The sequence below is a fragment of the Enhydra lutris genome, unplaced genomic scaffold (genome assembly GCF_002288905.1).
Source record: "Enhydra lutris kenyoni isolate GAN:26980312 unplaced genomic scaffold, ASM228890v2 scaffoldscaffold3, whole genome shotgun sequence".
Lineage (NCBI taxonomy): Eukaryota > Metazoa > Chordata > Mammalia > Carnivora > Mustelidae > Enhydra > Enhydra lutris.
The window spans coordinates 17,887,137-17,910,625 of NW_019154087.1; the positions used below are offsets into that span (position 1 = coordinate 17,887,137).

Below are 23,489 nucleotides of genomic sequence, written 5' to 3' on the forward strand. Positions count from 1 at the left end.
ACACATCCTGCTCCAACATCATCTCACCCAGGATGCAGGTTATTAACTTACTGCATTCTCATGGAGAAGGAAAAGCAAAAATTAATTGTTTTAGATAGAATCAGCACCGGTTGACATGTACTTTTTCAGTTCTTAAGTAGGAAGCTCTCTGCCATCCTGGTCTAACTGAAGCAAAGATGGGGTGGGCAGGAAGTGGGATTATAAATCCCCTCCACTCTGTGTTTTGAAGTGAGAGACCCTGGGCTCATGCTGATGGAAGAGATCTGTGCCTCATGATTTCCCCCAAATTATAGTAAATCTCAATGTGGAAAATCACAGTTAAAAATTTAGAAATGTAAAGGCTTCTAGCACTATTATTTTGTTATTTTACTAAGTTAATTGTTCATGCATAAAAGAACTATAATCCGAGTGACTCCTTGTTTTAAGTGTACCAAGAGAAAGGATTAGTTTTAAACTTTCATGTTATCTCCTGTGTGATGGTCTTCATGGATCCTGATAGAGTTTAGTTTGACTTCTTTTCACTCTGATAGTCCTAACACTCATTAAAGTCTTGGAGGTACTCACTTCCTCAAGGAGTGAAAATTAAACCAGGCAATCCGAGTGTTGTACATATACACAAAGACACAAACGAACAGTGTATATACCCTTACACAGATTACATTATGGTCTCTCCCAATTTTCATCGCATTTGCAAGATTTTATATGCCAAACAAAGAGGAAAGCAACATAGAGGTGTGTTACGGATCTACTTGAGCTTAACCAGCCCAAGAACTACATCAGATTCGCCACGTGTAGATATTGCATCCATGACAACATTTAAAACATTTGGAAGATATTTTATCCAAGTAAGTTATAGGAGAGAAACACAATACATTGATGTTATTTTTAGACAAGTGATGAAAAATATGTTAGCATCTTCTTCATCGCACTACACAGAACTCATGAAGCATGCTATTAAACAGAAATCCTGTTGCTAGTAATAAAAATGGATGCAGAGGAGCCGGAGTGCCTTCCTGAAGCCCGTCATGCAGAATGAGACCACGAGAAGAGCCGTCACCATCCTTCCGGCATGCAGGAGCCAGCCTAGAACTACCATTCACACCAGCCTTCTAAGTTTTTAGCATAGGGCAAAAACTGGGGAGTATAATCAATGGTTTAGTACTCAAGAGTGGATGTTTCTGGTCTTTATTAAAACACAATGAAAAAAGGTTGGTTGCTTTTCTTATTACTAGTCTAAGTATGAATTCTTTAAAAAAAATTCTATTAGTTTTTTAAAAGGTAGTATTGCTCAAAAGGTTGGGAAAAAACTGGTAACACTTCTAGATGAATACAAAAGTTTCTTCTCCATTTTATTTGTTTTGAATGGACTAGGCTATTAATGTCAATTTTTATAAAAGCTAGGGGCAAAGACACTAAGTTTTGATCAGTGCTTCTCGAGATGCATTTCAGTATTTCCGACTTTCCCTAATCGTTTTTTCATCTTTTGATTACTTTCATCACTGATGAACAACACAGGGACTCAAACTCCTAAGAAATTATTATAATACATCTACTCAATTTTACCAGTCTTTCTACCTTTTGAAGGCATTTTGGAAGCTTTCACACTTACGTTATATGCTATTGCGTTTCCATTATATTTATTCCAGTGATGACTTATGGCCTATATGATGTCCCCAACTAGAAAAACATGGAGAATGACTTCTAGGGGTGCATCTTCTAAAAACAAGTGAGTGACAGTAGCTATGTTCTTAGCTGTAACAATGTTTCAATAACTACATGTTTGATTCCTTTCTCTGATTTTGTGTCACTGACTGTTCCTTTTGAAATCCTCTTTTGTTCTCATTTACTCCATAATTTCCCTTTCCATGTCTGAGAAGGATGCAATGTTTGTTACCCTCCTGTTGGTGGGTGCCCTGCATGGAACTAAGGATACTGAAAGTGAAAACATAATGGTTCCTGCCAAGCAGCTCTTACTCAAAATTACTTTGCTTCCTGGTCAATAAGTGAATTATGACCACATAAAGGAGCCATGTAAGTACCATACTGGCCATGACCTTGTTCTTCCGATGTTCCCCCAGCACCTAGCACAATGTACATGGAGCACATAGTACGCAGTCAATAAATAATTGTTGAATAATTGAATGAATGGAAGAACGAAAAGAGCAAGTTGTAAGAGGTTGTATATATTTATCTCTAATACAGAGAAAAGGCAGCAAAATTGAAGGTAATTTAATTGTTTGGTCTCTAGACAGCCAATCCAGTCAGAACTCATTCAGATTACTACACTCTGATATTTCAGCTCAAAAAATAGCAGAATCATTGGGAAGGACTACACTCAATGTTAAATATTCTTCTTCTACAGGTCTTTTCCTGCTCCCAAATAAGAGACCTGATATGAAAAAAAGAAAAAAAGAAAGACTCAATATGTTTATTTCCCCTGACAGATGATTGGTAGAAAATGGGAGCAACCAAAAATCAAGAGTTCAAATATAACAGGAAACAATTCCATTAGGAGTGAAAATTTCATGAAGAAAGAAAAAAGGATGGAAAATCAAAATAAAAGAATTTAAAGACTGAAATCTGCAAGTAGATATATTTAACTGTAAGAGTCTCAGCATCCTCTAGATCTGGAAAGTAATACTTAAATACTGCACCCAATCACAGCAAATTGGGAAAAGAAAGGTGCCAATCTGCATAATTCAGAGAAAAGAAAAATCACATTTCCAAAGAAAACAAGCCTTTGTGTCTTTCTCAACTAACTAAAGGAACTAAAAGACTAACAAAAGTGACAAGTTTTAGTAAGAGAATTGTCCTTAGCCAGAGAAGAAGGGAGAGTAGGAGTGGAAGGGAGATGGAGGAGAGGAGGAAGAGGCAGTGAGAGAGAGTCAGAAGCTGGAGGGTTGAGAGGAAAGCAAAAGAGAAAGTGGTCAAGAGAGAAACAGAAAGGTTAGAAGAAAGAACTGAAAATTAGTTGCCAAAATGAATAGAAATGTTTATAAGTTCAGCAAGAAAATACTCCATAGAAATCAGACTCAAATAATGTAATTACAGAATAACAACTAACAAAAAAGCTGAATATGCAGAATTGTACACTAAAAGAATGATTTGTTTCAAATAAGAGGGAATAAGAGAAATAATGATTCAAGTGCTAATGGAAAGTCTTTTAGATAAAACATGCTAGTCAATCCCAATAGTCTATAATATACAACTGGGTAAGCATTTGAACACTTTTATTAAAAACACCAGAATATCAGAAGGTTTCACAATTTGGATAGGTGGTAGAATTAGTAAGGTTATTCTGCGATGTAAAAAACAGACTGTAACAGACCATTTACTTTTTTGTACCACAGGAAAAAGTGCAGGGCTGGAAGCTATGAGTCATGAGATGAATCAGCTCACATACTAGAGATGATTAAGTAAATATGATTTTCTCATCTCTTCAGGAGATTATAAAGGGGACAAGATAAACCTGCAAACATTTGGAGATAAACGGAATTAAAGTAAAAACATGTAATTAAATACGTCCAGAGGAAATGATATATGTAGGGACTAATGCTTAGCTTTGCTGTTTGTGAGCTTGAAGAATGAAGCCTCGTCTGTCGATGAGGGAGAATCATAATATCACCACTAAGGGTGCAGTGAGGATTCAACCATGTATGGGAAAAGCATTTAGAATTCAATAATAATTCAATAAATGCTTGTTCACATCACTTTCCTTGCCCTAAACCCAGATGATTTTATGTGTTTCAAATGTCTTAAAAATTACAGTGAGATACAATACCTAAAAAAGAAAGAAACTAACTTTTATCAGCTATCTAAAATGAACTGGGAACTTTGCTAAAGCAGTTTAATGTGACAGTGGAATTTTTACTAGTTTATGAACTTCACTATTTAAGTAAGCTATAAAGGTACTATTATCACAGAGCACAAAATCCGGCAAGTACCATGCTCTCTCCTGGACGCCAGCTATCATTAAATCGATTTCTGTCTTGAATTGTTGCTGTGACATCAAGCAAGTCACTTCCTGTCTTCAGGTTCTAATTTTCTCATCCACAAAATGAGAGACTTTGGCCAAATAAACTCTATGGTGACCTGGTGTTAAAATTCTATGTGCCATTTCCTGTTAACTAAAGTTAGGAAACCTACTGAAATGTTTCATGACTGTCAGATGCTTTGTAAGAATTTTTATTTGGAAAACAAACTGCTTTTACTCCAAGAAAAATATATTATTTTTGCTGTACGGTTAAAACAGTCAACGAACAGTTTTGGAGAAAATATGTACACACATTGCACTCAACACTGACTGAAGACTGTACAGACAAAATTTATCACAGAATATACTCAGCTTTAATTGCGTATCTTACTCTCCAAAGGAAATTCAGCAATCATGCAAAATAGAAATTCTTATTGACGTTTTTCTAAATTGTGAGAATACAGAGTTATCACAATTTAAAAAGAATAAAAAGCAAAAGCAGTCCACCATTATTATGCAGATGATTTGTCTGCAAATACACAATTTGATTAGCTAAACAGGTACATGCTTTCAGAGGAGGCAGCAGAAAACAATGATTCTGGTTTTTTGAGGACAGCGTCCTCCACCCCAAAAGTTACTAATCCTTAGGTTTACTTTTAATTCGTCCAGGACCATGGGGTGGGGACAGGGAGGAGATTACAGCATTCAGAGTTAGTGTTTGGGTGAAAATAGGGGGGAAAAAAAAGTCTTCAGGGTGCTTCAGTGATCCACATACACATAGCAAGAGGACCTTAAATTAAATCTGATTTCTGGGTTTATGTGAGAAAACATCACGAGCTCTTTCTCCTCTGTAATTCCCTTCTTTCCTCGTCCTCTGAATTCCTTAGACTGAAAAACGGATGGAAAATCACTTTGAAAAAAATTGGCTCTAATTTGTTAAAATCACCAATTATTTATTATCCACTGTGTTCATGTACAGAGTCATAATATTTAGTGTGTGTTTCAGAAAAAGTAAAAGGAAGGATATAAAATTTCCAAAAGTGGAAAATAAAAATTGTGTTATCTGTAGATGATCTGTAGCATCATGGTACATGACTGTATAATAAAAATACTAGCATCAGCAGTCTGATAAAAACCTTTAAAAATAACCTTACTGAAATATAAAGAATAGATATTTTTAGAACACTGACTAGCATCACCCTACAGCACAATTTCCAAAATAGCAAAAGGTTTCACTTAAAGCTGTAGTAGCAAGGAAAGGCACTATTAATAAACTTTCAGCCTTTGGGTCACCTAGAATATAGCTTAAAAAACAAACAAACAAACCCTGCTAAGTGACACTTAAAATCATAACCTTTAATAGAACTTTAAAATAGCTCACCCAATTTGCATAATTTCCAGAAATGACATTCTTCAGCTCTATGGAGCACTTTTTCTCACAAAAAGAAATGGAGACATGGAGACCATGGCCAAAATAGGCTTTCACAGTAGGTCTACATTAATTTTGGTGCAACCCCGCCTGATTTCCAAAGAGATTAAAAAAAAAAAAAAGTACCCACTTTCTTTCCACCATAGAGGAAGGGAATTCAGCAATGGCCACGCTTTGGAGAATATAAATCTGTCTCTTTCTCTGGCTAGGTATCTTCACACTAAAGCATCCTGAGATGGGGTATATGCAGAAGGAGATGGTGAAAGGGGCAGAGGGGGAGGCCACATGGTCAGAGAAGGAATTATGCAGAAGTTCACCTGCTGTTGTCACGATCAAGACATGGAGAGGAGCGGCTGCAACAGAACAGATACTTCAGCACAGAGAAGGAATGGATAAAGTGAAATATAAAGAAGGAAATCAGAAGTGACTTTCAACCGAAATATATTACTTATACATCAATACAGTATTCATCGAAAAAAAGATGGAAATACAAATGAGATATAGTTCTATGCAAATGCGGAGAGAAGAGCAAGGTATGGGGGTTCACGGTGACTCCCAGTTGAGGGACCTGGGGATATGACAAAATCGCTGAATTTGGATTTGTGGCCTTATTCAGTACTGGCTAGGGGAGGCCATGTGGCCAAGTTTAAGGGTCTACAAGGTTACAAAACATCAAGGGTTCTTACAATGAACAACACAGAGTCTTCTATTTGATGGGCATAGTGTGTCTCCAAACTTTTCGCTCATACTTTTTTTTAATACTTCCAAAATAATGGTAATGCCTTTTTAGGCTTCTACCAAAGAAAGGCAAACAAAAGGGGCACAATTTAAAGAATAGCCTCAATCACAAACAGTAGCATTTACTCTAAGGTAGAGCAGGTAACATGAATTACCTACAGTAGGTAACAAAACACTATGCAAACAAAGAGTGCTTTTCTTAAGACTTTCATTCCCTGCTTTGTGCTTTGCCGTCCTCACTAATCATATTGTCTAATCCCACTTTACAGTCCTTTCACGCCTCTTCTGCCCAAGTCTGCTCTTCTGCAAAACCCTCCCTAAGTTTTCATACGATTCACTTGCATTTTCAGCACTTGACAATATACAAAAGGATACATGCTTAATGGACCAGAAATCCAACCTTACAAAACAGTTGTTTTGACATTTAAAAAATAATTTCCTTGGGGTGCGTGGGTGGCTCAGTTGGTTAAGTGACTGCCTTCGGCTCAGGTCATGATCCTGGAATTCCCGGATGGAGCCTGGCATCAGGCTCCCTGCTCAGCAAGGGGTCTGCTTCTCCCTCTGCCCTTCCCCCTTTCATGCGCGTTCATTCTCTCTCTCAAATAAATAAACAAAATCTTAAAAAATAATAATAATAATATTCTTCATCCCAAGGAATTTACCTTCCTGTGCCTTAAAAAAAACTAGGGTGTTTGAAATACATAAACAACTAAATTAACTGATCTAGGTATGTGATAAATATTAATACTGTAAAATGAGAAACAGTCTTGACTTTCTTGAGGTTCTAAGATCAACTTCCACTATTTGAGCCAACTGCCTTCACAGGTTTTTTTTAAACTGCTTTTATTTTTTTAGAGTAGCTTTAGGTTCACAGCAAAATTGTCAACATGTTTTTATGAAAAAGAAGTCCTTTAAAAGATCACTTTCTTATGGACTTCTAGTTACTATAATATTTTGTAACATAACATCATGAAGTAGCATTTAATTGTTGGCACTTGGCTGGCATTAAGGAACTATAAAAATAACACCACTGAAATAATAACATTTAAAATGAATTACAAAACTATTACTAGAAATTGTGCCTTTCATTTGTTAATTCATTATGCACGTCTGAAATGGAGAAGAATTATAAAATTCAAATTCTTGCCCAAGCTTATGTTGGTATGATCATGACTGGGATGCTAGAAATGACTATTGATTAGATTGTGAATCAGTAACACAATCCAAAGAACAAAAACAAAAATTTTTACTGTCAGTCTTTCTTTGGACAGATGTTGGCTGTATATATTGGGCAGAACAGATTTTTTTTAAGCACTGATACCTACTCTTTTGTAGTCATGGACAATTAGACATTGGAAAAATAAAATTACTAACACTGCTTATTGGTAAAAGTTGTGTCTTCAATTTCTCAAGAATCCCTTTATGGAATCAAATAGAACATTATACACAAACTCAGTAGCATGTGCATAAAAAAGCTGACTTTGTTATCTCCTCTAAAAATCATTTACTTCTTACATTTTGGGCAGATTTTGAAGTGGCTTAGGAATTCTCCCAATTAATTAAGGAAAAACATAGTTCCTTAAAAAATACATAAAAACTACTACTACACAGGTGTGTCATGTATAATGAACAAGTTGAAAAAAAGAAATCATTATTAGATGATATTATGAAAGTTATTCATATACTTTAATATCATTGTAGCTTTCAAATACCATGACACTCAAAATCCTTGTGTTTTCAACATAAGTATTCATCCCATTAGAGTCATCTGTTGCACTGTGTTCAAATTCTAGAGGCCCCACTAGATGACAGATTACCTGATAAAAATAACAGGTTAAACGTTACTATTATAAATTGTACTATAGTGGTGTTGTCATTTAGAGGATTCAGAATACATTCTGCTTAACTGATTTGGAATTGATGAAGGCTCTGGAAGATGTAGATGAGGGTTGTATAAATACTAATGGCTATAATCTATTGAGTACTTACTCTTTCTAGGAAAAATTCTAATTATTTAAGAAGCATTTAATCCATAAACCTCCTCTATGAGGTCCATAATATAACAAACTCAGATATTTTACAGAACCTGCCCAATTTCACATACTGAGTGTCAGGGTCAGGATTGGTCTAACCCCAAAGCATGCTCTTAACCACCATGTTATCTCTCTCCCACGGATCATCTTCCAACCACAGAGAGGTGTGTTTCTTAAAAGTAAGGGCTAGATCTTGCTTATCTGTTTTCCTTACTGCCCGGCACAACGTTTGGTACTTTGTAGAATTCAACAATGTGGGAAGAACAAATACGTGAATGAAAGTGATTAAAAAGAATTTTTTTTGAAAGAACTAGGTATACGTTAATTACCTAGATCTCCCCAATAATTGAGCAAATTTGTTCCTTTCTAATGGTGTGGCGAATACATAAAACACACATATTTGGACTACTGGTGCTTGTAGAAAATGCCAGTGCTAAGGCCCCAGCAAGAGAGATTTGGTTGTAATTGGTTTGAGTTGGGGCCTGGGTATATTTTTTAAAGCTCCAAGGTGATTCTAATGTACAGCCAGAGTTGAAATTATTTACAATCAGTAGTCATGTTTGAAGTTTATAAGAAATTTGGTGTGTTACAGATGAAGAGATTAAAGACCCTTATCTCAACAAGTGGTTAACTTCTAACCACTGGATGCTCTTATTGCATCATTATCAACTAGAATTGCTTATGCATTTATCTAATTTTATACAATCAGTTTGCATATTGATGTACTTAAGCTGAGTATGTTATTGCCCTTCAGCAGTTAAAAGATTCTAAGAAATTCCTTTTTTAAAGTAAAGTATTTGTTTTGAAAACTGAAGGATTATCACTTAACACCTTGACTCTTGCAAATTCAGCTACTGATAGTTAATCACACTTTGCCTAAAATAATCTTGTCACTTCGTAGGCTCGATAGAGTCTTCAAATATTTTATTATGGTTTCTAGATTCTATTATCCTCTGATACTGTAGGTCCAAGCCTCTTTTCCCCTTAGGATGGTTGAGAAATTTAGTAGCATAATGCAATGTTATGCTTTTAGAATAATGTACAGATGTCAGATTTTAATTATTTCATTTTATATCTAAAAATATGTTAGTAAATTTGGATGAGGTTTAACTTGGTTTTTACTCCCTTGAAATGACTCTTGCATCAGGATACTGGCCTTTACTTATTTAACAAGGAAAAGAGTATTATGATTAATTTCAGTATCTGTATGACTAATTTTATATTCTAGGAGCCTATAGTAGAGAATTAGACTAAAAGGTCCCAAATTTTCAGTGACAAGTATCTTTAAATGTTTTTCTAAGAAAATATTTTAGAATAATAAAAACAAGAAAGGCTCTACCACTCAAAATAGTTCTGGGGATTATGGACAAAGAGTTTGGGATAGTAAGTTAAATCAAAGTACTGCACAGATAAAATAAAAGTGGGGCTTTTTAAAAAGGAAAATGACAGTGATTAAGTGAAAAAAATTTTCAAAGTTTATATATAATAATAAAATTACTATACAGATGGAAACTACCAAAATGTCAGGGAAAACCCAATTGTCAAGAGGGTTACAATTTGAAACTCCTTAAGAAAATTATTTTCTGCATAATTGAATTCTTACACCTTACAAACCTCGTTAAGTATGTTTAAAATTATTAACTCAAAGTCCTACTTTTTCATGAGTTTATACAAACAGGCAGCATTTCTTTAGTAGTGATATACATATTACCTGGATGACTTTTAGAAGGTGTCTGAGAAGCTAAGTGGTTATCTTTTTTGACATATCCCTACTTCAAACAGCATATGAACTCCTCTATATATTTGTGTGATTCAAACTTCCATAATCATTATTTTAAATGCACAGATATGTGAGAAAAGGCATTTATTAAACTAGTCAGTTAATCTTAGTACAAAGAACTTTCTAGAAACCAAATGATCCTGCTCCTCTTTCTAAGGTGTCTTTAAGACAAAATGTGTACAGTAAGGAGGCCACTGGTTTATTCTGGTTAGTGAGCAAGCTGTCTGATGCAATTCTACTAGTTATTTTAAAACAACAGTCAGTTTTTCTATGCTGACTTCAACCCTTTTTGCTGGTTCATTTGTGTAGGTAGAGTCCACACTGGATAAAACTTTGTTATTTCCAAGTTTAAACAAAGGTCACTTCCCCTGTAAGCTAGCCATCAGCTAAAGCTACTGGACAAAGCTGTTATTTTCACGCTCATCTCTTTTTACCTCTTGATCTGGATACAGAATATTGATTTACTCACCCTGAATGAATAGGGCTGGAAGAAAGAGCCACGTTGTCTAAGTTCTCAGTGCCCCAGCTGAGACGGTAAGAATTCCTTTCTGCCTCCTTGGCTAGAGTTGACACCTAAATACAGAGAGCACTGGATTTAATAAAAATACTTTCCTTCACTTAAATAAAATATAATGAACTCTAAAAAGTGGTATCACAGGAAGGTGATATTACCATCTTTTCATTTAAAAGTATAAGACCGAGGCATTAAAACGTATCTTTTATAACACATTGCTATTTAAATTATACTAATGACGTAAGACCACATTTGTGTAATCGTCTTGGCAGAGAGCAGGTATTCCCATCTACTTCTCTATATCCAACCAGCCGAAACTGATAAAAATCACATCTAAGATTAAAATATCCCATAACAATCTCTAATGGTTTTCTAATAACAGATAACAATTTTAAATACAAGGTATATTTTCACAGGTACCTTTTACTTCCTACCTTCAATGCACCCTATCTCACTTTTTCCTTTACCAGAGATTTTTAGAAAGACATTCATTTTCACATCTAACCTCCACAGAAGAATTCAGTCTAGCTGAAGTAACAAGCAGTGTATAGATATCACTTGAGAAAAGCCCTCCAACTCTTATCCAGCTTGTCAACTGAATTAAGACGATTTCTTTTCAGACAAAAACTTTCTCTGGACATTTCCAGCAACAGGTACCGTCAGAAAGCTCTCCGGAAAGCTGAAACATCAAAGTAAAAAGTCACGTACCTGGTGACTGGGGATGACAACTGTGTCGTCAATCATGGCACTGTCCCTCAGGTAAGAGGCATGGCTCAGGGTGTGAGACCTGTCGGAACTGAAGGATCGGAGGCTGGTAGGTTGGCAGGAGGCCATGGTCATATACCAACAGCAGGAGCAGGGTTGGGAGGATGGAAGGATGAGCCGAGCAGGAGAGTGAAAAAAGCGCGCTATTAGCTAACAGTGCAACTTCCAGGGGGCCACGAATTGCAACCATGGGAGAAGGAAACACAGGTCTCTGTGTCGCCCTACCTCTCTGTCCAACAACTAAACGAACACATCTTTTGACTGGTTCCTAACACTCAATGGCAAGGGCACAAGGGAATCCAGAAGTTAAAATTTGATACTTCTAATCTGATTTATTTTCTCCCCAGAAATGTCTGAAACCAGCAAACTGTAGCTCAGTTACTGCCAGGACCAGAGATTCACACAGGAAATCATGCCAGAATAGACTGGTTCAGTCTGTGTTAAACGTTAACCTCCCTGCAACTAAGAAAAATATGGGGGGGGGGGGAACCACCCTCAGAGAGCACAGAACGAAAGCGCGGGTTTCCTCTTCGCTCATTTTCCATTCTCTGCACGCCTCATTCCCCTCCTGTCCAACTGCGAGCGACTGCCCGCGGGTGCATTCCCCTGGAAGGTACAGAGTGAAATGAACTGCAGCCAGAGGCATGCTTCCTGCGGAAGTGGAGTTCCTCTTGTTTGTCTCTGGTGTCTCCAACAACGCTATTTCAAAGGGCAGCATTGTTCCCTTTGCACGTCCTCTGTGTGATGATTGAGGCACCAAAGAGTGCTGGTTGCTGTGGCAATAAGACGCAAGAGCGCAAGAAACCGAGTCTAAGCGCCAGCCCAGGACACAGACACATCTGTCAGCACAGAAACAAACTGCCAGAGACACAACCGAAAACGAGGCTTGGCTTCAAATGGGATTTAGGCCTCGGGAATCAAGGGTTTATATTTTGGATACGTCGGAATTTCCGAGTTCTGAATTACAGATGCAAATGTGATGGGCAAAACCTGACATTTGCATAAGTGCAATTCATTCCTTCCTAATCAATTTGTACGATCAAATGACAAATAGACTGATGTCTCACAGAAGCTGTATTTTATTCGTATTGGTCCAGGAATTAAATATCCACGTTCAAAATAGTAGCCAAAGCCCATAGGGGAAAAGCTATGCAAGCTTTCACAATATTTATAGAAGCAAAGTTTCATTTACTTTCGGCTAGTGGGTATTTGGCCAGTGAAGCACTGTAGAATTATGGACTAAGTGTCAGGTTAGCATATTTCTTAGTAGAAGCTATTTTCATTTTTCAAATAGACCTAATATTGTAAGCTGTATACTGTCATTTTTATGAGGTGTCAATATAGCGAACTTCCATTATCTTTGAGGAAATCATCATTTTGGTAGATAATTCATAGTAATTGAGGGCCTTCTCCTTCCTATTCTGCTGTAGTTTGTTTTTTTTCAAATAAATATTTTTTTAAATGTTTCTAATATTATTATTATTTATTTGAGAGAGAGAGTGAGAGAGAGCATGAGATTCGGGGAAGGTCAGAGGGAGAAGCAGACTCCCTGCTGAGCAGAGATCCTGATGTGGACTGGATCCTGGGACTCCGTCACCTGCGCAGAAGGTGAGGTCGCCTAACCGACTGAGCCACCCAGGTACCCCCAGCTGTAGTTTTTATGTCCCCAAAACAGACCTGGAATATTAGAAGGCAAGTGACATGAATTAAAGGAGTTGACTGATCCTGTACAAATCTTTGCTTATAATGAAATGAAATCTAAATCTAACTTGGTAACTCACAATTTTATGTTATACAGGGTCTTAGAGAAGACTGAGGCTCTGGCAGCCAAGGCTGGGGCCACCCAGATGCCTTCGTGTGCCCAACCGCAGGGGTTTCAGTCCTGGCAGCCGAACGATATTGGGGCTGGTTTTACAGGTGTGCAGTTGGGTTTTGATGGTGCACGTCATAAACAGGCTGCAGGCTGCTAGGACCGACTTTGGCCTAACCTTGAATCTCTATCTGTGACTTGAGGATTAAAAATCCAAACTGTAACTTTATACATGGAAAGGTGCTAAATTGATAGGGATGAACAGTGCAAAAGGAGCAAGAGGCACTGAGGTATAGGACTCGACATGCCCGCTCACAACAGCAAGTAGAGACCCTGTCACTGACGTAACTGCCTAGTGACGTAACTGCCACCACTGCAAAGGTCTAAACTTGGCAAAAACGCAGCCAGGTCCCAACTGCCACTTTTGGGGAGAGACCATAGCTGGGTGGATGCTGTCTCTGTAGGAATGAGGTATGAAAGAGCTCATTTGGCTCCAAGCACAGAGCTGTATTTTGCAACTAATATGCCAACAATAAAGGTGGATTTTTGATATTTATCTACCTGATACCCAGGTCTCTCTCTCAATTGGTTTGAATCAGGGGGGAAAAGGGATATTGGTGTTATTTTTTGTCCTTCCTAAAGTCCCAACAGGAAAGAAAGAAAAGAAAGAGAAGGGAGAAGGAAAAAAAGAAAGAGTTGACTTACAACCAAAAAGGAGATTAGGGTAGAGAGAGAAAAATATTAGGATATGGAGACAGGGAGTGAGAAAAGTTGGAAAGAGAGGGAGCAAGGGAGAAGGAATGAGTTGGAACTATGCCTAACTATCTCTACTGCTGTGTTACTGGCTTCCTGTTTACTGCCTTCTAAAATGCTAATTGATGTTTAACCAATTTTATAGATTCTAACTGCTCTTTCTCTGATATACAGAATTTACTTAAATAAATAAAGTTAGAATATTCTAGCAGTAGAGTAATTACTGTAATGGAATAATGATCAGCAGAAACGTCAGGAATAAGTCAAGTCTCTGGGTAAAAAATTTTCTATCCTGACTTAAAACGTTAGAAACAAGGTTAAATATTTTACGATCCAATACATTTCTTTTTCATTAAGTCAGAGGTCATCCCATTCAGTTAATAAATTCATAATAACACATATCTATAGGAGTGTAAGTCTGTATGTGCTGTTCAATGAAGGACTGTGCCAAAAGTTATGGTCTTAAATTTTAATTCTCTGCACTATAGTAATATATATATTTTATATATATATATATATATAATATATATATAATATATATAGTAATATATAATATATAATATTATATAATATATAATATATTATATATTATATAATATTATATAATATATAATATATAATAATATATAATATATAATATATAATATAATATAATAGTAATATATAATATATATAGTAATATATATATAGTAATATATATACTTTATGGACACATAATAGATAGTCTGTAATTTCATCAAAAATGTAATAATCACTATCTTAGCTGTGGTATTAGAGGTTCAATTAATGAAGCTTTTGAACCTTATTAAACTAGTAAATATCTAAAAATTTCAATTGCTTAATGCATGGAAAAGCTTCTGTGGCCCATTGATACTTAGCATTTTACACTAAATTTAATTTGTAAGCAATAATAAAATGGACGTCAAATCTAAATAATAAGAACTTGGATATATTTTTATCAATTTACATTAAATTGTTCATATTTTTGTTCTCCTGCATTCATGTAAAATTTAGGCATCAGAATGGTTTTTCTACCATCTCCAACCATACACAGACTTAGGTTCCTTTGGGGAAGCCATGCTAATGTTTTATCAACCACAAGGTGGGGCTGTGACAGTAAAAGTCAGGCCAGAGTCTTGTCACAGACTTGTATTCTGGTAATATATTCACCCTTCTAGCTCAGTTGTCCAATTCAATAGGTAAAAATCCTAATTTGAGAACAAATCCATAATTCTAGAATATAAGCACCTCCTGCCAACACATACACACACACACATACTACACACATTGCACAGTGAGCAGGGAAATGTGGATGTATCCAGGAAGTGTCACAGTGTTTTCATGCTATTTAATACCTACCTGGGCATGGTACTATTGAAAGCATACCAAATAAATAACGAAAAGTAAAAATGGTTACCAAAAAAAGAAAACTCCCATTGAATTGCATAAAGAAATTTAAAAAAAAATCAGTGAAACAAGAAACCCATGAAAATGAGATGTTGCTTGTAATTCCATGTTGGAGATCACGAATACAATCTGGGGTTCTAGAAATGCTAGTGAGGACCTGGAGAACAGACCATGGTTGGTTTATTCCATACACCATCTTTACATGCTGGTAAGTGTTCAGTTTAAGCAGAATCATCAAACCATGGACCCTGTTTTATGGAAAGTATTGTTCTAAATCTTCCATAACCTAGTACTTTCAAAGAAGGAGAAAGGATCAGATCAAGAACTTAATAAAACAGACCATGCTGGAAATGAAGGTTTTTTTTTCCCTCTGACAGTGATATGATTATTTATAGATTATTATGACTTTGTTTAAGGCCATAAATTTCATGTTCTCCAAATTTGAAATCTTGTCCTAGAAATTTTAGATTGTGATGCCTCAGTCTATCTGTATGTCAGAACCCAGTATATAAAAAACCTGTCCCGTCACTAGTCCCCCCACTCTCACCTCAAGTGGCTCCCTCTTCTGTGACTCTTGACCTCAAGGACCACCGTCCATCTATGTCACTGAAGCCAAAGGGTCAATCAAACATTCTTCCTCTTCTTCTCCCATCCCATGAAATCCATCACCAAATCTGGCTACTTTTACCTCACAGATATGCTCTCAAATTTGTCATTTCCCAAATTCTCTCCATGATTGCTACAACTAAGGTTAAAGGTCAAGTCTTCTCTTAACAGCTTCAGCTAATATTCCTGCCATAGTTTTTCAGATGCTTGTAACTGCCAGGTTTGGCCCTTTGACAATTCTCTCTAAAACTTATCCTTTAAGTGTATAGTCAGAGGGAGCCATCCAAAACGCAGACAAGCTCTCCCCTCCTTCTCACTATGCTCTACCAAAACTGTGCTGTTCCTTCTCTCATATACCATGAGGCTTTGCTCATGATCTCATTAAGGCTTCAAATGCCCTCCCCACCTTTTCCTCACCATCATTACTCATCACTTTGTCTCAGTTTGGGTTCATCTCCTCTAGGAAGCCTGAGCCCTGGGGCTTTAGTTATACTCTGTGGGTACTACTGGCCTAGTTTCTCTCACATCCCATCAAAATATGATTTTAGCAATCAAGTCCAGTCATGTCTGTACCTCTAGCACCTACCACAAGGCAGCCCAGAAAGGTACTTATTATATGCACACTGAATCATTTAAAAAAAAAAAAAGAAAGAAAGTAGGGAAGAGGCATCAATGTTCATTGGAAAGCTCCAAGAAAAATTTGCTTTTGTTAATTATCCATTTAGAATTAACTACACTTTAAGGTATATATTTCTTAGACTACAAATATGTTAACTACAGCTTAGAATACAGCCAAGATTAAAACTACAAACCTAAGATTTTTTTTTTTTAAAAGATTTTATTTATTTATTTGACAGAGAGAAATCACAAGTAGGCAGAGAGGCAGGCAGAGAGAGAGGAAGAAGCAGGCTCCCTGCTGAGCAGAAAGCCCGATGTGGGGCTTGAACCCAGGACCTGGGATCATGACCTGAGCCGAAGGCAGCGGCTTAACCCACTGAGCCACCCAGGCGCCCCTACAAACCTAAGATTACTGACTAGTGAAAAACTTGACACTATACGGACAACCATATGTTAACCTAAATTGGCAGTCAATCTTTTGATGAAGTACCATGGAATGTTCTCATTCAGCCTGCCTCAAAAAGTAACAAACACCAATTGGGTTAGTTTGTAATAATCAGAAATTTTATACTGCAGAATATGACATAAACCTCTTCAGATTTGTCTATAAAACCTGTGCTCCTTCAGATTTTGCTCAGATTGCTTTTGTATTCAAGATCTTGGAGGATTTGGGTCTAATTCTTTTTCATGAAAATCAATTTCAGGCACTTTCCTTCTGAATTTGTTTTTTTTTCATCCTTCTTCACAACACCCTTTCAGTCACAGAATCTATACCACTAACAAAAATACCCGTAAGGTAAAATGGTCCTTTTTATTCGCCTGGGAAAAAAGTGGTAAATGATTACAAACACTATACTGAAATGTAGAGCGCTCTTTACTTATTGCTCTGCTTCTTACTAGTCATCTGACTTTTACTGTCACTTAAACTCTCTAGTCCTCCGTTTCCTGTTCTTTAAAATGGGCACTTCAAGTTGCTCGAGGATGCAGTAAGATATAACATGCAGTACCTATTAAGTATCCTTAATTATGTCTACTTTTTTTTATCATCATCATGAAAAAGGGTCGCATTGCCTTCTGGCTGATACCAAGGGTCAGGACTAGGGGACTACCTGTCAGAGCGGGCTCCCTCCAAGCTGTACCGGAGGTAATTCATGCCATCCAGGAACTGACTGCTGGGTAGCGAGTCATCACCTAGTTCTTTCAGATCCTCGGGCCGAAGGTATTCTCCCCCATCGCCTGTCATTGTGTCGTCACCTTGAAGCAATCAGAGGAAGACGGAGGAAGGATTATTTGTTGAATGTTGTATTAACTACAAAATAGGGCGAAGATCGTGAAAAAAATGTCAGAAAAGCACTTACATCACCGGAACACCGCACACCCAATAAAAAACACATGCAACCAGCAAGTGCTAAAACTCAGAGAAACAATATTTGGCCCATTTTTCTATTGCTTATCAAGAGAAAAAGAATGATCTGAATTGTTATTCTCTTAATATCGGTCAGTTTTCTTTACTCATTTCTTTGTTGCCATAGCTGGTTTATAGCTGTATTATTTAACTTATTCCACTATGTAGACTACTGAACTTCCAGACATAGTTCCAATAATTTCGTACCTAATGTCCAGCATTAACAATCTCTTCATGTCATTGGCAATATGCTAAGAAATATCTACCGCTCGGGGCACCTGGGTGGCTCAGTCGGTTAAGCGTCTGCTTTCAGCTCAGGTCATGATTGCTGGGTGCCGAGATCAAGCCTTGCCTTGGGTTCCCTGCTCAATGAGGAGTCTGCTTCTCCCTCTCCCTGCCCCCCTGACTCCTGCTCTCTTTCGTTATCTCTAATTCGAACAAATAAACAAGATCTTAACAACAACAACAACAAGAAACATCTACTGCTCTAAAACAAATATGTGATATAGTATTTGGAGGGATATGATTTATAAGATTAACAAGATATGCACATTAGGGAAAGAACACAAGAACGAAGTGAGCAGATTGTGACATTTTAAGAAACAACCTGGAATTCAATTTTAAAAATATTACTGAGCATAAAAAGGATGTTTTGTTGGAAATTAGGTGGTTTCCCAAAGGCGAACGACGGGGGAAAAAAGAGAATTAAGTAATCAGGTAGTGGCAGAAAGCAATGACTAAGTGTGGTAGTTCATATTCAGAAGCCCAAATGCTAAGGTACATTCCCTGCCTGTGACTAGGAATAGAATACTTTCACAAGTATCTTTTTCAGGTAACTGAATAAGTAGTATCTCATTCACAGACATGCTGTACACCATTAACATACTGACATGGAGAAATAAATAATATGGCTGAGAGAAACTATTTTTGATGACTCCTTGAGACACTAATCACACACTTTAAGCCTGATGATCTATGTAAAGGACAACTAGAAGGACAACTTCATTCCTATAACTAAGTTAAATATTCATTATTTTTTGTTTTTTAAAGATTTCATTCATTTGACAGAGAGAGAGAGAGGAGGAAGCAGGCTCCCTGCCTAGCAGAGAGCCTGATGTGGGACTCGATCCCAGGCCCCTGAGATCACGACCCAAGCCGAAGGCAGAGGCCTAACCCACTGAGCCACCCAGGCAGCCCTAAATATTCATTATTATATTCTCATTTGTTTCAAGTAATTGTTCTAAATCAACACTAATTTATAAAGGTACAACACTAAAGAATTATAAGAAGGATATGTCTCAAAAAAAAAGGATATGTCTCTGACATTTCACTGCTTATATATATGATCTTAAGATCTCAAGTATATATCAAAGGATTATTAGCTGTCTAAATTACTTAAAGCTAATGACAGATTTGAAAAAAAAAAAAAGACCTTCCAATAAATGGAGATGTAATTTATTCACCATTTGATTTTTCTCTCAAAGTCAATGCATTTAACATTTGACAGTTATAATAAGTCTCATCATTAAAAATATTTTCACGGCTTCTTCAGTGACACCATCAGATTTTTACTGAGTTTTAGCAGAATGAGTTAGGCTCCACAGAGTATTAATTAAAAGTTGAGTTCTCAGAATTGGATAGACCTGGCTTCAAATTCTAATTCTGTTATTTACTGACCTGTTAATCTTCCAGAGCCTCAGTTCCCACAACTAGTAAATGGGAATGATACTAATAATCTATCTCACACAGTAGGTGTATGAATTAAATAACATAAGAATGTGTAATCAAATGCCAGATATACTAATTGCTAGCTATTGTTTTTATTAACACAAAACGGTAAAAATGTGACACATCAATGAAACACGAGCTCAATTTCATTTATGCAAAAGTATTTGTAAATGTATATATCATAAAGAAAGAAATATAATTGTACTGTGTTTAAATATTTGTAAATCTGATGGCTCCAAGGAAAACGTGAGTAAAGTTTTTAAAATTACGTTAAGGGGTGCCCGCCCACCCTTACATATATTTTCTTCTCTAAAGTGTTCCCTCATGGGGTGCCTAGGTGGCTCAGAAGGTTAAGTGTCTGCTTTCATCTAAGGTCGTGATTCCTAGGTTCTGGGATTGAGTCCCCCATCTTGGGCTCCATGCTCAGTGGGGAACCTGCTTCTCCCTCTCTTCCTGCCTCTCCCCCTGCTTGTGCTCTCTCTGTCTCTCTCATTCAAATGAATAAAATCTTTTTTTTTAAAATCTATTTAAAAAAAAAAAAACAAAAAAAATTTTTTTAACATCTCACAAAGCAAGATGTAACAATAATAGCAATCTACAGATAACACTAGAGTCAAACACAAAATGCATGATGTTGGTCAACCTTAAGAACCAAAAAGATGAGAGGAGAGAGAGAGATCCCTTTAAGATGGTGTGGCGGGTTCAGCAGTGTTCCCCCACAAAATTCACTTCTATTTGGAACCTGAGAATGGAGCCTAACTTAGAGATAGGGCTTTTATAGATGTGTCTAAGTTAAGGACTGAGGTGACATCATATTGGATAGCTCCAATGAGAGTGTTCTTAGAGACACGGGAAAATGCCACAGGTGGGCAGAGATTGGAGTGATCTGTCTACAAGCCAAGGAACAAACACCAAGGATCACTGACAGCCACTGGACACCTGAAGACACCAGAAAGACTCTACCATAGAGTATCAGAGGTTAGTATGGTCCCACCATAAACTTTTCACTCCCAGAACTGTGAGAGGATAAATTTGAGCCACCAAGTTTATGGTAATTTCTTGTGATATTCCTAGGAAATTCCAGTGAAGCTGGAGAAGGAGTCACTGAAGAAGGATATTGGAGATGATCATTTGTTTGGATTCAACTTTAATGGACAGAGATTGATGCTACTTCAGATGAGAGGCTCATGTGTAAGGGGTCATGGAGGGCAATAAACAGTGAGAATGAAGGAGTAATACACATTACTTATTTAGAGAATACTACGTGAAGTAACTTGGCAAAAGTAAATGTTCGTGATGGTAAGCAATGATGAAAAGTCCAGAAAGAAAATCAATGTCTAAATAGTGATCAAATCAAGGTTAAACATTTTGTTATAAGATTTGTAGGACTTAATTGTTCCTACTACTTCCTTCCTCTTATGTAATTGGTAAGTCTGTATATGGGCATACTTTATGGGTCAAGTAAGTTGGGGTCCCCCTTTGTTTATTTCTGGGAGAAAAAAATTCTAACATCAATTCTATGAATTGGTTTACCAAGCCACAGGCATTACCTAGTTTGCATATAAATCTAAATTATTTCTAGGGGGAAAAAAAGCCAACTTGTTAACATTTGGGAAGATAAACTCTACTCTTATTTATGAGAAAGTGAAAGAAATAGTTGGCTGCAGAATCTGTCATGTAATATGAGGAGGATGGGAGGAGCCCACTGTCAAGTGTTCACAGCTGAAGTGTGACAAAAGGAGACAATGGATGGTTCCTGTACATTTTATCATAACACTCAGCCATTCTGGAGTTCTCTTGACTATCATTAGTACACATCATTCTAGAGAACCGGTGGAGAAGTTTGTACAAACCATCCGCACACAAACCTTTGAGTATATGGGACACATGGGTCACATTTCTACAGGTATTTTAGTTATGTAAGTGTTATCACCCCTGAGCCCCACCATGTAACTTACTGCCATGGAGCTGAGTCAGCAAAGATAGGGATCAGCTCATGAGCCTATGAAGATGTACAGGATTACATTTGCAGCTGCATTTTTGTCTGCACAGTACGATACTCTCAGATTGAATTCCCATTTCTATCTTTTCCTTCTATTTCTCCGCCATGTTGTCCCACCAGGATTTATATATAATCTGACTGAGTATTATAACGGCTCTCACACTGGGTTTACATTCCCCACCCACAATTTGATGGTCATGTGCTGTGGCACAAACTACTTAATGTGTTTAAGTCTTAGTCTCCTCCTGTTCAGGTGAGCATTTCCTCACCTGAAAAAAAAAAAAAAAATGAGGCTCAGTGGGTTAAAGCCTCTGTCTTCAGCTCAGGTCGTGATCCCAGGGTCCTGGGATCAAGCTCCGCATCAGGCTCTCTGCTCAGCAGGGAGCCTGCTTCCCTACCTCTCTCTGCCTGCCTCTCTGCCTACTTGTGATCTCTGTTTGTCAAATAAATAAAAATCTTTAATTAAAAAAAAATGAGGGGGAATCAATAGCCTAGCTTATGTGGATGCTCTGGGGATTAAATGAGACAAAGCCCCTAGCTTTGCAGATGTTTAGTAAATGTTTTCTCTTCTGTCAAAATATCTAAGCCTCCTTCCAATTTCTTCCTAATACACTCCTTTAGTATATCACTGCTGGTTTAATCTTTGTGATAATCAGATTTGTTTCCATCATTATTCAAAATGTTTAACATGTCCTAATTTCCCAGACTTTTCAGGTAAGAACTCAAACATTCACAGTGAAGTCCAGTATGTTTTAATGCATGAACCAAACCAAATGACTGGATTATTTTGCTACTCTGTGTCTCTCTCATGCACTTTCCCCTCACAGGGCCTTCCACACTGTGTGGAAGTGTGTCTCTAAAACCTGTCTCTAAAACCTCTAAAAGGCACTGTGTCTCTAAAACCTGTGTCACTTTCCTATAAATCTCTCAGTTTCAGCAAGTCCACAGGACTGTACTGCGTCTCTCCAACTTTAGCTTCCAAGGCAGATATGAAAAGTGGGTGACATACTACCTTCTGTTCTACTTCATTTAACTTCTACATTCTCTCTCCATCGATGTTTTGTAAAGACACGCACTGTGTTCACCTCTGATTCCCCAATGGTAGCAGTTCTAGAACTTTACACACAATAAAATCACTTTTACTACTGTTGACTGGATTCATGGGTGGATATCCCGATTATTCTACCAAGTTAGCCTGAAAGGACATCTGTACTTGGCTTGAATATCCTTTTGAGTATTGATAATACTCACAACTATCAAAACAAAAGAGCTGTAAATTTAAAAAAAAAAAGGAAGAATTGGCTAATACCTTAAAAATAGATGTGGCTGCACTTTGTCCATATGAATGCCAGGTTCCATGAAAACATTTGAAGCCCATAAAACATTAAAGGGTTTGGCAATATGAAAGCCAAATTTCTTGGATCCTTCTTGGGAGATAGAATATTTTATATCGGTCATTTTCCCCCTCTACATAATTTTAAGGGCTTTCATTTTTATTCCTAGTTACCTTCAAAAATCACATGATAACTACCAATTTCACATATTTCTAATCACATCTAAAACTTATCTTCAGCCAAGAATGATATGAAGTTTATTCAGTCATGCAGTCTAACTTAGTTTTAACAGGTTCCTGGTAGTTAAATGTCAACTTACAAAGAATTATTTTTTTCTCTAAATGTGTATTCTTAGAGGAGAGATTAGTTTTGGTAAAATATTTATATGATGCTCATTAGGTAACTTAATTATAGTAATAGGTCTCAACAACAGCAGGAACATCATTAATAGGATAAGCAATTTATGGCTTTAAGCTTCTGAGTTAATAAAATCTACACACTCACGTGCATACATATACAACTCCATCCACATCACACATGCTATTTCAAAAGAAACAGGTTAGTATTAGGCACGCATATTTAAATATTAAGCAA

The 23,489-nt window shown here is 36.9% G+C and overlaps 1 protein-coding gene across 1 annotated transcript in view; it reads right to left on the minus strand.

The window, feature by feature from the left end:
• The window catches only part of LOC111152577 (ankyrin 2), a 326,153-nt gene that overhangs the window by 50,227 nt on the left and 252,437 nt on the right, over nt 1–23,489 (minus strand). Inside the window, exons 24-26 of the mRNA XM_022511070.1 lie at nt 17,536–17,680; nt 11,176–11,278; nt 10,423–10,526 (exon numbers count right to left, since the gene is read on the minus strand). Of these exons, the coding sequence (XP_022366778.1) occupies nt 10,423–10,526; nt 11,176–11,278; nt 17,536–17,680 (352 nt within the window). The remainder of the gene's footprint in view (nt 1–10,422; nt 10,527–11,175; nt 11,279–17,535; nt 17,681–23,489) is intronic.